Raw genomic sequence first — 14,275 nt, forward strand, 5'->3', positions numbered from 1 at the left:
TTTGCAATGCCAGAATGCTAGTTGGGAATCAATTCAGTGGGGGCTGCTGGATCCTAGTAGCCAGGGCAATCAATAACCTTCTTCTAGGAAGGATGACTCTGGAAAATGTGCAGGACTTAGTGCATGGTTACCTGTGATGGGGCAACAGATGGAATGCATATCCTTCTCTTGGCACCAGACCTCCTTGCCAAAGAGTACATAAACTGAAAAGAATACTTCTCAAAGTTGCTGATGTTAAAATATGAATAGTTATTATCCTTGGAGACCCAGCCTATCCCATGGCACATAACACACACAGGCAGTCTGGACAGTAGTAAGCAGTTCAACTATAGGCTAAACAAATGCAGAATGGGCCTTTGGCTGTTTAAAAGAACACTGGTGCAGTTTCCTGACTAGGTTAGACCTCACTGAAAGCAATATTCCCACTGTTGCTACTTGCTGCATAGTATCTGTGAAAGGGGAAAAGTTCCTGGAAGGACAGGGATGTTAAGACAGATTGTCTGGTGGCCAATTGATTAGCCAGACACAAGGACAATAAGAGCACATCGAAGCACAACAGAGGCTCTGAAAACTAGGAACGTCAATGTGTAGTCAACTATTCGATTAACTGATAAACGCTAAGCCTAAACTTAATCTTCTCAACGTCAAGCATCCCCCTACCCTTGGCTGCCTCTGTATCAGAGGCACCAAGAGAGGAAGCAGGAGCTGGTGCTGGGGGAAGCTGGTTTAAAAGCTGATTCCCCCACAGCATTGGCTCAGAGGTGCCACTTGCCCTCACCCACTCCACTGCTGCGCGGGTGAAGGGGCAGGGGAAGATTGTCGTGAAGCAGCCTGAGAGCCCCATGGACAGAGGCTGCTCTGCATCCCACAGAGCAGCCTCTGGCTGCGGTGAGTCTGGGCCCACCATGGGCCAGGGCTGCTTCGTGGCAGCAGCCCCTGTCCATGGAGGGTCCCAGCTCTCCGCAAAGGATGCTCTTCATCCCACAGAGCAGCCTTTGGCCATTGAGAGCTTGGACTCCCATGGACAGTGGCTGATACCACCCACCCTGCTTTCTCTGAATAAGAGGCAGCAAACTGTGGCAGCTAACAGCTGGTCTGTGCAGGGAGCTGGTTTTTAAATTAGCTCCCCTTGGAAACTGGCCCCCACCTGGCACCAATGTCCCCTCTAAGCTGTAGGCAGCACAGCTTCACAGGTGATTAATCAGCCAGGCCCAGTCAGTCAGCTCCTGGTATGAAGCCCTAAGCCTGACTGGGTAGGGCTGATTAATCACCTGTGAAGCTGTGCTGCTGCACAGCTTAGAATGAACACTGCTTAGCACCCCATGGTGCTGCCTCTGATAGAAAGGCAGCCAGCGGCACTGGATGGCAGGGCACTCCCTGGGAGTAGGGCAAGAGCAGATTGGCATCCAGACCTGCCTCCAAGGACTATCAAATAGTCATGTAACTACTAAGATTTCATGCAGTTACATGACTATTCAATTACCCATATCTAACATCCCTACTGAAAAACAGTTTCATGAATGACCAGACAACAATGGGACAGTTGTGTGTTGCTCATTATCAAGTTGCCTCCTGTTGTACATGTACTGCCCTGTAAACCATTCTTCCCCCACCCCAGTTGGCACAGTGAATAAATATCTTACTGTTCTATGCATTTTTATTTAGGCAGCATAGTAAACAGACACTAAACAGAAAAGGAATCGCATGCAAGGCAAGGGTCTGAAAACACAAGGGGAGCATAGGGTGAGCACAAGGACATGGGGTTTATTACAATTGCCCTGCATCACAATCAAAGCTGTGGGAGTGACCGCCTCATGCTCAAGCCATCCCTCAGAACTGAGTGAAAGGTTTCCCAGGCCTTCGCCTCCATTTCCCTGCATTCTAGAACATCTGGGAGAGAAACATATGGAACTTGGTGAATAGAGCAGGTGATTTATCAATGGGTGTATAGGGGCACTCTGTGCGTCAGCTGCTTTTCTTTCACCTCATCAGCTCTGTTTGCTCTGCCACAAGCCTCAATGTCTCATCCTGTATCTTACACTCATGTTCCTTGCATACTCTCTTGCCCTGTTTGGAACAGTGACCTCTAATAGCATTCGCCTCCATGTATTCAGTTTTGCTGTGAGTGAAGGCAGATTAAACATTTAATTGCATTTTTTCACCTTCTAATCTATGAAAGTCTAACTGCAGAAGCAAGGACAGGTATCCCAGATCAACTTTCCCCCAGATGGGGGGGGGGGGGGAACGCAAGGGCAGACTTTACAGAAGATGCATGATAAAAACAGAAAGTTAACTTTTACAGTGAATGAAGCAATTTAATAACACAAAGCACATAGGTAGAAGGCCAAATTTTGCATTTTAAATTGAGCACCTACTAGTAATGTATAACACAGCAGAGTACTGAGCAGGAGAACTCTGTTTTCCAGCAAGCACGTTAAGAAAGGTTAACAAACTGTTTCAAGGAGCACCTACTGTGAAGGTGAACTGGCTACCACTGTATCCCAGGTGTTCAGGGAAAATCAAAGATTAAATCCAATTACATTTAACCACTGTAGCATGATTCCAAATGTGCACTCACCAGAGTTGCCCTCCACCATCAGGGTCTGAAACAATAGCCCCTGGGAGAATGGCTCCAGAGTTAGGAAATGCTCCTGGCTATTGGTGAGAATGTATCCTCCACTTACTGCTGAGCATTCTCCTCCTCTTCTATGATGGTCTCCTCATTGTTGTCCTTGGCTGTCTGAAGAGTCACATGGGAAGTATCCATGGATAGTTTTGGGTTACTTATTAGGTCTCCCCACCCTAGAATCTCATGCAGGTGCTCATAGAAGCAGCATGTCTGTGGCTAACCCAGAGTGACTGTTTGCCTCCTTTGTCTTCTGGTATCATCACCTGAGCTCCTCTATTTTCATGCGACACTGCTGGGTGTCCCTGCTGTCTTCTTTCCATGTTTTATGATTTTGGCCCAGATATCATGGTTTCTTCTGTTAGTTTAGAGTTCTTCCTGCAGATTCTTCTCTGCATACATCAATCAGATCTAGTATCTTCTGCATACTCCATGCTAGAGCCTCTTTGCAACCCTGGATGGGTATGCTGTTCGGCTTGCCATGCTGACCAAACAGGAAATTAAATTCCAAAGTTCCCAGGGCTTTTCCTTTGTACCTGGGAGTGCAGCAGAGTTGAAAGTTCTGGCCAGAGTAGTCACACTGGGGCACTGAGGGACACCTCCTAGAATCAAGAATGTTGACTTGAACAGTGCTCTGTCTGTCTTACCACAAATTTGACACTGGAAGATCAAATTTAGAGCCACTCCTCAAGATGGAGTACAGACCTTGATGTTAGTGGTAGTGGGTTAGTGGTGTAGACATACTCAAAACAAACATGGTTAACAACCTCATCGTGCAGACTAGCTCTAAGACTATTTGGAAGAAGTCAGTTCAGCCTCAATACTCTCATCAGCATAACAAACTCCTCCTTGTGCCAAATTGTCCAAACAGCCAGTGGCAGTTAATTTGCCCAGAAAAGATTTTAAAACAGCCTGTGGCACACAGGAGTCCCAAGAGAGGGGACAAAATTACATCCTGCACATTGTGAGAAGAGAAAGTTAGATTTACCTAACAAAACAACCACATATGCCTATACTGAAAGGAATCAAGTTATGACTCAGTAGGCTACTGTGGTTTAAATGATTAATAATAGTTATTGTATGGATATATTTTATTTTTTAAAACCACATTCCCATACCATTTTGTAGCATAGTAAAAAAACTTCCGTATGGATGGAGTCCTAGTCTTTCATGAATAATCCCAGTCTAAATTTTAAAAAACTCCCAAGGGTTCTCCTATTTATATTTTTCCTTCACAATTCTAGTATAAAGTCTATGTATTTATAAAAAATGGAAGATAGTCTGATTTGACATTTAAATTCCATTTTGTTAATTAGATTTTAAAAATATTTCTAACTGCAGCCCAATAGCCATCCGATGAGTGCCATATTTAACTACTGAAAGTATAGTTCAAAAGCTTAAAAATAAGGAATATTCATATCAAGTAAAGGGAAATGCCAAATGTATTTTATTAGAATTTTAACAGACATTGCAAAAAATATTGCATAATTACTGAAAACATAACATTTTAAAAAGGTAGCAATGAGGCATCAAGTAAAAGACAAAGAATACAACAGCTGTGTACATTTGCTGTAAAGGAAATTGCAACTGGGGAGGGGATGTGTGAAGGGATCACGATGTAGGGAAAATGAGAAATACAATACTTTTAAAGTCCCAGGACAAATATGAACAAAACCAGCCAAGTTCCGATAGACTGATTACATATTACTGATGTTTTACGGACTGCATAGCAGTGTAAAATAAATGCTGTTATCCCAATTATGTATTGTATTCTTGCATATGAAACAATTTACAATCAGAAATGTTGTTTCCAGCATTGATATTTTAATAGCTCTGGATTTTCCTAAAAATAGAAACTTATATTTAACAAAGTCAGTATCTAACACTTGAGAACAAAAGTGCATGTATTGAGAATGTAGTGTTATCTGTCAAGATGAAAATAGCTAGTATTTAAAATGCCTATTTTAACACAGCAGCATAATCAATTTTACTTTAGCTGCATATTTGTACTCTGCTACAGGCTAGATTCTGTCCACATAAGCACTTGCAGCAACTTCTCTCTAGAGAAACACCTTTGGCTAGCCCAGTTCTATAAAAAGCAGGATTCTTGTTAATTCAAATACCAAGAACCCGAGTTACAGTAGTCCTTAACTAAGTGAGTATCTATCACCTTGGGGTGGAGGCAGCTTTAGAGATGCAACCTGAATAGTCTGTGTTCCTCCAGTATGACAGTTATTTCTGGAAGTGAAGGCAGCATGGGGTCCATTACAGCTGAGATATGGTGCTAAAAGGAAACTGTCTTTCCATGGGACTGGAGGTTTCTCTCTCTTGGTTTTGAGAGTATTACAACATATAAAAGGGAAGGGAAAGAAAGATCTTTTTACCTCCAGATAAAATCCAATTTCTATTTCCAAATTAGAATGTCATTCATGTTTCCTGCAGTCATCACCATGGATGGATATGTATGGAGAGTTATCAAAAACAGCTGAACTTTTTGCAAAGTGTTCTTCCCCCACTTGCTCCCATCCAAAGTGGGAGAAAGAAGTGTGAAAAGACACATGATCCCAAGATTCAAATATTCTAGAAAACGGTATGCAAAGAGTTTGTTTTGTCTGAGCTCTTCAACAGTTTTGTCATATGGCACTGAAGAACTGGGTTTGGTTTCTTTTTGGAGAATCTTTAGCATTCTGAACAGAAAAACCACAATGCCTATTTAGCTGAATTGGACCCAGAATGGGCAATACACAGATGCTGCAATTGTGAACTGTAGCCAGGCTAGCAATAACTTAAGTATCGCTTACAGAAGTTACAAGCTTTAAATGTAGCCATTACTATTGTAGCCTCTCCTTAAGAATGTCTTGTTTTATCTAAAATTGAAATGCATACTGTATTTCATTGTTCCAAACTCCAGTCTGTTTCTGTCTTAGTGTGTGGCACAGTCACAGAGTGCAACAGTCTATTGTCACCAACACAAAAGTCTGAAAGTAAATTTGAATTGATCTATTGTACTTTTGTTATTAACCAGCACATACTTCCTATTCACAAGATGCTATGCAAGTTTCCACATGGCAAGAGACTGTAGAAACAATTTGGAGTTCATTTAATCACACATGTGGCTGAACAAAGCATTTTGGATATGTTTTATGCAACTAATGGAAACTGTCTCATCTTATGAAGATGATACATTTTAATATACTTAGGCAATTAAAATGCCCTCAACCAGTATAGCATTTTTATTGACAAATTAACAAAAACAAAAGACAATACGTTACAATACCACAACACAAGTTAAGCCCTTTCATTAGCTGCATTTTAAATCTATAATTGTGCATCCCAAATTCTAACTTATAACCAATAAACAGGAAGATGTTGTTCCTTATCTCTAGGACTGGAGAATGGACTTTAAAAAGTGATTTTTAACAACTGTCACTTTAAGGCCCAATTTTTCATGGTTTTAACCTCAAGAGTTTTGCTCCCAAAAGTGAAATAACCATTAGTTCACAAGAAAAGTAACCTTTGCTGACACTTCAAAAAAATTGTGCTCAAATTAATCTGCCATAAACCAGAGTTCACTTATTTCACTGCTACATATTTTTTAAAATGCATGTCCTATGTCACCATATACTAACTAGGATGAGCACTACAACACTGATTAAACTAAAATTTGCACACATGTGCTTAAAAAGTCAAAAGTTTGTCTGAGATATCTACTACAGAATTCTGAATAGTGTTCATTTTTTAATGTTTAAGTAATTTGTAACAAGACCTAGCACACAAAATGTGTTTGATCATGAACTTGTCTCATTACAACTCAAAGTATCCTATCTGAATGTGCATACTTTTAGAAATCCATTTCTGAAATTGTACTAATTCAGCAAAAATATGGGCACCAGTGAATCAGAAACACACACACAGAGAACTTAAAAAAAAAAAAATCACATAAGTTAGATAAAACTACCCTGTCCAGCAAGTTCCAAATTTTTCAAACATTAAGGCAACTTTCAATACTTTCAACTAAACAGTATTATAAAAAATAAATGTCACTTCAAAACATTATATACATAGTTACAGAGTAGATTTAACTAGAAATTTTCTTTAGTACATTAATAAAGTGTCATGTAATATTACAGAGGTTATATCAGGTGCTTGAGTGTATGTGCAAGTGGAGGGTCATAGCATTTTAAAGTACAGGTTTCAAGACAGAGCGGAGTGAACGTCCTTCTTTAGTTAGTTCTCGTGTTACACACATACATGGCAGCGGGACAGCCTCCTCCCTTCTCTCTACAGCATTATACTTGCATTTCTTCAAGTGGTCAGCCATGCTTACGATATCAGCAAACTTCCACTCATTCACAGTACAAAAAGCTGTACTGAATCTCCACACCTGGAAAACAAATAAATGCTTAGCATCAAACTGGTTTTCATAAACAGAGAATCAAACTAATATAAATAATGTTTAAAGACACTTGATCTTACTACACTAACCTCCATTTTGTAAATAATTTAGGTCCACCATTAATTACAGCTAAATCAAAATTACCCGTTGTACAGTTTACTAAATTTCAGTCAATAATATCCAGCTTGACTTTCAGAATCCAGGTTGACTTCATAGGACGGAAATGTGAGGCAGAAGTGGAGGTGGGGAAAGAATCATTTTAAATTGAACACATTTGATCTGGAAATTATATGCCAGGCAAAAACATTATGTATCTTAGTATCTGTGTGGTTTTAGTTTTGAAAAGTAAGATTCTGGTTGTCAGTCATGCTGAATATCTGCAAGTCCAACTGAAGAAAAAGGAGATGAAAGTACTCAGCTCTTCATCATGTAATGTGTAAATTGGTGCCTGATTTTTCAGGTCACTTGAATGTTTAACTTTTTTTTAAATTATTCAATACCATGGCAAGAGACAAACATCAGGACCAAATTTAGAAATGTATACTTTCATTTCCTATCTTTATTAAAAACTAGAGAAAATCTCCAATTGATTTCTAATTTCTAGATACATATTTTCAGTTTTCCTCAATATTACAGCACTATTATTTTACATATTATAATGACAGAAAAAATGGACAGGAATTACCTCAAATCCCATTCCCCAAACTACTGGGAATATGCTGAATGTTCTAGGAAGGCAACAACCAAATTGCTTATGGTAGCACTTTCCCCCACAACTGAGACTCAGACTAGCATTGAGTTCCCTGGCAGAATGTCTTTTTCAAGAGACACCATGATGTCAACCAACCTAAATACATACTATCTGTGAGCAGTGCTTAGGGAAAACAGTCATTTTCAAGACAAAAGCAGGTATGTCTCAGACTTCCCAAGAAACAAAGTTAACTTACCTTTTCTTTTATTTGCCATGAAGAACTTCCATCTGGATACTTTCTCTTTTCCCAAAGCAGTATGACCATTCCACGCGCTTGAAGCAAGCTTCCACATACATCTCTCATTAATCGTGACACTCTGGAAAGCTGACACAAACTAAAACCATCCAGAAAACCAGCAATATGCTGTAGAACCTCAAAAGGAAGATTACTCAGATGGTCACTACATGGACCAATGAGGCAGTTTTTAGCTGGTTCTACTAACACTGTAGATATACAAGGCTGAACACCAAATGACCTCAGATGGCGGTCGTGAATAATCTTTGCCCCTTGTGTTGAAGGACAAAACCTACGCTGAGAATATGTACACCCATAGTATGCCAAAGGACACCTCTGCTCCATCCATCCATTGAGGCCAGCATGAATATCACCATGCACATTCTTAAAATGCGAAGAAAATTCATTTCGCCTAAACAATTGTCCACAAACAAATGTAAACATTGAACGCTGTTTTGTTTGGTATCTAGCCACACATTCCAGCACCAAGTCCAAACCAAGTGTCTGAAAAGGACTTGGATTTGAAAGTTGTGGATTGGCATGATCACATGCTGAAGCTGAAGCTATTTCCCCTACCATTGTATTTGTGGCCAATATTGCAGATGGGAGAGAAAACGTTTGCGTCCCAAAATCAATGTGATATCCATCAACAATGCGACTATCAGATATCCCCCTACCACCCGGAGAGTCTCCTAGACAAAACAGCAAAGCTGCTGTGATTAGATCTATTCCCTGAAGACCCATAGGATCTTCTGTTATGTCTAAATCTGATGTATCAACAGCTTTATCTTCCTTTGGTGTAGACCAACAGTGGTTAACAAGGAAACTGTATGATCGATGATGAATTAGAGAAAACACATCTACATTTCTCAATCTTTCTTGTTCCAATTGCCTCTCTAACACTTCCTCTCCCCTGGAGTCACGTGGCAGTTGTATATGATTAACAGTGCCATTAAGTAAACTGTGGGGTGTTATTACTTCTCTAAGTTGTTGTGCTGCTACAGGAAAGGAGCTGCAAGACTTCAATACTCCATCATCAGGAGATGCAATACATTCACCATTTGCTACATTAGATGGTTTTGAATCACAAACATCTAGATCTTCATTCTGGTCCAATGCCTCTGTATCTATATTTTCTGTATGAAAACCATTACACAGAGCTGAAGCATTACCAAGGTGTGCATTCAAGTCATGTTTTTGCACTATATCATAACAAAAATCACTTGAACCATTTTGTTCCGACTGTGAATTTTGGCTCAAGACATCAAAGTCAATTCCACCAACTGCTCCCATATTATCTTCATCTGGGTAGTCATGGTCTACAATTTTATGCTGGATACATCCATTAGCAGTTTGCTCTTGAATCTGAAAATCTTCATTCATCTCATATGGTGAAATACATAGTCTTGAACTTAACATGCTTATGTCTCTTGTAGCAGTGTTCAATATATCTAATGCCACAGCTAAACTCTTAGTAGTTTCTACAGTAGCTTGATAAAGTGCACTGTAGGAATCTTCATCTGCAGAAATCAATCCATTTGAAAGCACTGTGTCAGAAGCACGTGATTTAACTGAAGTCTGCTCTCTAGGTTCAGAAATCTGATCAGCTGATTTTGACATCATAGTTGCTACTTTGAGGGATTCTAACAGCATGCGCTGGTCTTGAAGGGCTAAAGCCATGTCTAACTGTTCCACTTCATCAACATCTTTACTTAGATTTTCATAAGATTTCCGGTCCGCATAACTGACTGGCCATCTATTCCATTCCATAGTGCAGCATACCACACTTGCAGGACAAGTTTCTAGATGTTCAGCGACTTTGTTTCTGGCTACAATGAAGGGACATCCAAAGCCACTATTCAAACAAGGCACTCTTTCAAATGGGCACAAAATGCGATGTTCCTCAGATTTGCATGTATGAAAGACTGCTCCACAAACCAGTGGGCAGCCAATCAAGTCACAGGAAATTCCAGTCTCTGGTCTGGTCATGCAACGCCGACTGACACAATTAACACAGTGTAAATGCTGCTGATGTTCCTCCATGATTGCAAGTCCAGCTCTGGGCAGGGAAAGAAAAAGGAGATAAAAGCAATTTTTAATTCAGAATTTCTGAAAGTTTACTAACAAATAACTAAATATTCTTGGTCTATACTAATTGATCACAAGCCATAAGCTCAAGAATAAGCCGGACACTTTACAAAAAAAAGTTGGAATCCATCCTATTTAACTTATTTATAAATGATCTAGAGAAAGAAAGGGAGATGGCAAAATCTGCAGATGATACCAAACTGCTCAAGATAGTTAAGACCAAAGCAGACTGTGAAGAGCTTCAAAAAGATCTCACCAAACTAAGTGACTGGGCAACAAAATGGCAAATGAAATTTAATGTTGATAAATGTGAAGTAATACACATTTGCATATTCATGTCTGAGCATTTTTTCAAAACAGGGTTTCTCAAAAGTGAAAGAACAGTCTAGATTGGGTTCTTTCAAAAACCAAAACCAAAACCAAACAAAAAAACACCCACACACCTTTTCCTCGAAAGAACCCGTACTCCTCATTTGTTCAGGAGTACGGGTTCTTTAGAAAAAGGATTTCCCCCCCCCCCCAAAAGAACCCTGCACTTTCACTTTCAAAAACCCTTTCTCGAAAAAGCGCTCAGAAGTGAATATGCAAATGAAACACGGGATATTTAAATCCACACTTCATTTGTGCTTTTGATTTTCTTCGTTTACACTCCTCTTTCAAAAGAGGAATGTAGTCTAGACATACCCAAAGTGGCTACATTTTTTCATCATTGTCTAAGGTGACAAATTCAAGTAACCAAACAAGTTTTATACTTTTATTTTTAGTAACTTAATCTGTTGTCACAAAGTTATTTATGGAATTCTAAGTTTATGCTCCTCTGAGAGTTCATATTTTAAAATTGGCTTGAATTTCAAGTATCAGCTTCCTAAATCTGAATAATTCAAACATTTTGGCCACCCACTCTCCTGAACTCTACTAACAAAGAAGCATATGTACTGTACTTGATAGGCATAACACAGCTGTTTTATTTTTCCCCACTATGAAGAGTTCCTTTTTCTTTATATGTAATAAATTAGCTTCTCATTGTGAGTTTTAAATTGTTCACCAATCACTAAAGTTATGCACTAGTCAAAGGCTTTCTTACATACAACTCATTTCATCCTACAGATTAAGTCAACAGTATGTAAAGCAATTCTTCATTGACATTTTAACTGTAAGAAATTAAAAGGAGGGTGATAGAAGAAAGATGCATAACAACTTTCTACACACCATTCTACGAGGAGTTCCTTTCAAACTGACTCATTCACAAACTTATAACATGAACAAAAATAGTTAAAAATGACCTCTTTACAAGCTGTGAAAAAAATTTTTCCCTCCTCTTCTGCTTCTATTTGAAAATGAACATTTAGCAGTTTACTCAAAGGAAACATCTTTCACCCTATTAGAATTAGTTCCTTTATAGGATCAACTGCCCCATACTGCACACACAGAGACAGCTTTCAGCCTCTTTCTACTTTTTCTATGAAGGGCATGGAGAGTTCTGCAGAAAAGGATCTGCCTGCAAGAATATGTCTGTAGCTCACTTCCAAGATCAAGAGAGACTCTTGTTTGCTCCCATTTCATATTGCTGCTCCCTAAATTAATATTCTCACTCACAAAGTCACTCACCCATGCTCTCCCTCCCAATACAGGGTGGAAAGAGAGAGGAAGGAACAAAAGAACGGTAGGATTTGTGATGATGGAAGAGAAGTTTGTCTTTACTATTGCTGAAATACTTTGAGAGAGATTGAGAACTGTATCAGAAGGTTAGATTGCCACAACACACCTGGATCACTGAGGTTTGTGATGGTCTTCATCTACAACCATTTCAGGGACAATTCATACCTTCAAGTTAGCAGTACTGCTATGGGTACCCACATGGTGTAGTATGCCAACATTTTTATGGCTGACTTAACACTTCCTCAGCTCTTGTCCCTAACACCTTTCCTGTACTTGTGCTACACTGAGGACATCCTCAACATATGGACCCTTGGGGGAAGGAGGCCTTTGAAGAATTCCACTGGGATTTCAACAATTTCCATTCCACCATCAACCTCAGCCTGCACCAGTCCACACAAGAGATCCACTTCCTGAACACTACAATGCAAATAAGTGATGGTCACATAGACATCACCCTTTACCACAAACCTACTGACCTCTATACTTAACTTCAGGCCTCAAGCTTCCATCTTGCACACATCACACAATCAATTGTCTTCAGCCAAGCCCTAAGATACAACTTTATTTGCTCTAATCCCACAGAGACAAATACCTATGATGGGGGGAAGAGAGGGGGATTTTAGAAGGGAGGGGCCACTTCACAAATTTTTGAATTGGCCTCAGGCAACCCAAGAAAGGATGGGTCCAGGAAACTTCCCGGGCTACCCTGTCCACAGACCCTGATTTACCTGGAGGTGTGAGAGCAAGTGAAGTCTTTGCCCCCAGCCTCCTGGCACCTAGAGAGAACTACCAACTGTTCTGAATAGCTGGCGGTTCCCTCTAGACACCGTGCATCCCTGGTGGCAGGAGGAGACTCTGCATGCTCCTCCCATCCCCAGGCCAATTTTTTGAGTGACAGAAGATTCGGGAATGAGAGGATTTATGACACAATAGATCCTAAAATCACCAACGATGTTAGTGCAGAACACCGGGATATACAGTGGGGATGGCCTATATTCTGCAATGATTAGGTCTCAATTGGAGTAACAAGTCCAGTTCTGGGTGCCATATTTTAGGAAAGATCTGGACAAAATGGAAAAGTCCAAAGAAGAACAACAAAAATTATTAAAGGTCTAGAAAACATGTCCTATGAGGGAAGATTGAAGGAATTGGGTTTTCTTTAGTTAGGAGAAGTCATAAAGAAGAGTTGATAACAATGTACTTGTACAACCTTGTAATGGTTGTTACAAGGAAGAGGGGAAAAAATTGTTCTCTTTACTGAGGATAGCACAAGAATCAATGAGTTTAAACTGATGTAAGAGTGGTTTGAGCTGGACAACTACCCTGACACAAAGTGGAATTTCTAAACACTTTGTGGAATTTCCATCATTGGAAATTTTTAAGAGCAGGCTAGACAGCCACCTGTCAGGGATGGTGTAGAATGGATAGTCCTGTCCTGCCATGAGTGCAGAGGACTCTAGTGATATAATGACTTCTTGAGGTCCCTTCTGGTCCGATGTTTCTAGGATTTTTAGTAATTATTTCCTAAAAATCTAATCACCCTCAACTGACACTCAAAACTTGCTTTTCATAAATATTACTGCCAGTCAGGCAATTTTGAAACTTTCTTTTGGAAAATGTAAAAAACAAACCTGTTTGTCGAAAAGGGTGAGTGATGCAAAGTTTCTTGGTTTAAAATGTTTTTAGAAGTTTCAGAATTGTGAAACATTCTTTTCTATTCTAAATGTCTAAAATTTTAGTTACAGTAATATAAAACTTAAAAAATAAGGTCAAAATCAAAATGTTTTAACAAACCCAAACCAACACACTTTTCAGACGATCAGTTTAACATTTTTTTGCCTGATTGAACATGCAAACTGTGGCAATTAACACTGGCATACATTAACACTGGTGTACATTAACATATATCCCCTAAAGAGATACATATAATAAAACCCTAGAATCTTTAAAAAGCCAAGAGGTGGGCACATACGCTAGGTGCACCATCCCAACCCAGGCTCTTTGTGTTTCTCCAGCTCCTTCAAGTCATCCCTTTTACCCCTTTTTATGCTTACATATCTCCTTGAGATTTTTTTGAGGGGTGGGGTAGAGGAAGGGAGGAGGAAGAGAAATAGCTCTGTGGCAGCAAAACCTAGTTTATTCAATTCCCCACAGTTATTTTTCACAAGAACTACAATCATCATTAAAAGTGACCAGTGACTTCACTAACTCAGATGTAGTCCAGATCAAACAATGATGCACATCGTCACGGAGTACCTGCAAATCAAATTTAGTGGTGGATTATAAGAGCTCTACTTGGCCACTAACAAACAACACTATTGCTTGGCTCAGAGAATGCAGAAATGCTTTAAAAAAAAAATCAATCAATCCATGTAGCCATCATGAAACACAACCTGTAATAGACTATACAAGGACACTAACACACTAATGCCCTCCTCCTCCCTAAAAAGCTATATTGGTTTTTAAAGTCAGATTATGTGAAATTTGAACTCAGTGATTAGTAACTCATTTTTTTGGTCA

General features: G+C 39.5%; 1 protein-coding gene across 9 annotated transcripts in view; it reads right to left on the reverse strand.

The window, feature by feature from the left end:
• Positions 1 to 4,050: 4,050 nt before the first annotated feature.
• FBXO30 (F-box protein 30) overlaps positions 4,051 to 14,275 on the reverse strand; it is a 28,465-nt gene continuing 18,240 nt past the window's right edge. For all 9 annotated transcript variants that reach the window (XM_075924369.1, XM_075924370.1, XM_075924365.1 and 6 more), the window contains 2 exons: positions 7,970 to 10,067; positions 4,051 to 7,010 (listed from right to left, as the gene is read on the reverse strand). In XM_075924369.1, coding sequence (XP_075780484.1) covers positions 6,807 to 7,010; positions 7,970 to 10,051 — 2,286 coding nt within the window. In that variant the 5' untranslated portion in view covers positions 10,052 to 10,067 and the 3' untranslated portion in view covers positions 4,051 to 6,806. The remainder of the gene's footprint in view (positions 7,011 to 7,969; positions 10,068 to 14,275) is intronic.

Source organism: Pelodiscus sinensis, chromosome 3 (assembly GCF_049634645.1).
Source record: "Pelodiscus sinensis isolate JC-2024 chromosome 3, ASM4963464v1, whole genome shotgun sequence".
NCBI classification, from domain to species: Eukaryota; Metazoa; Chordata; order Testudines; family Trionychidae; genus Pelodiscus; species Pelodiscus sinensis.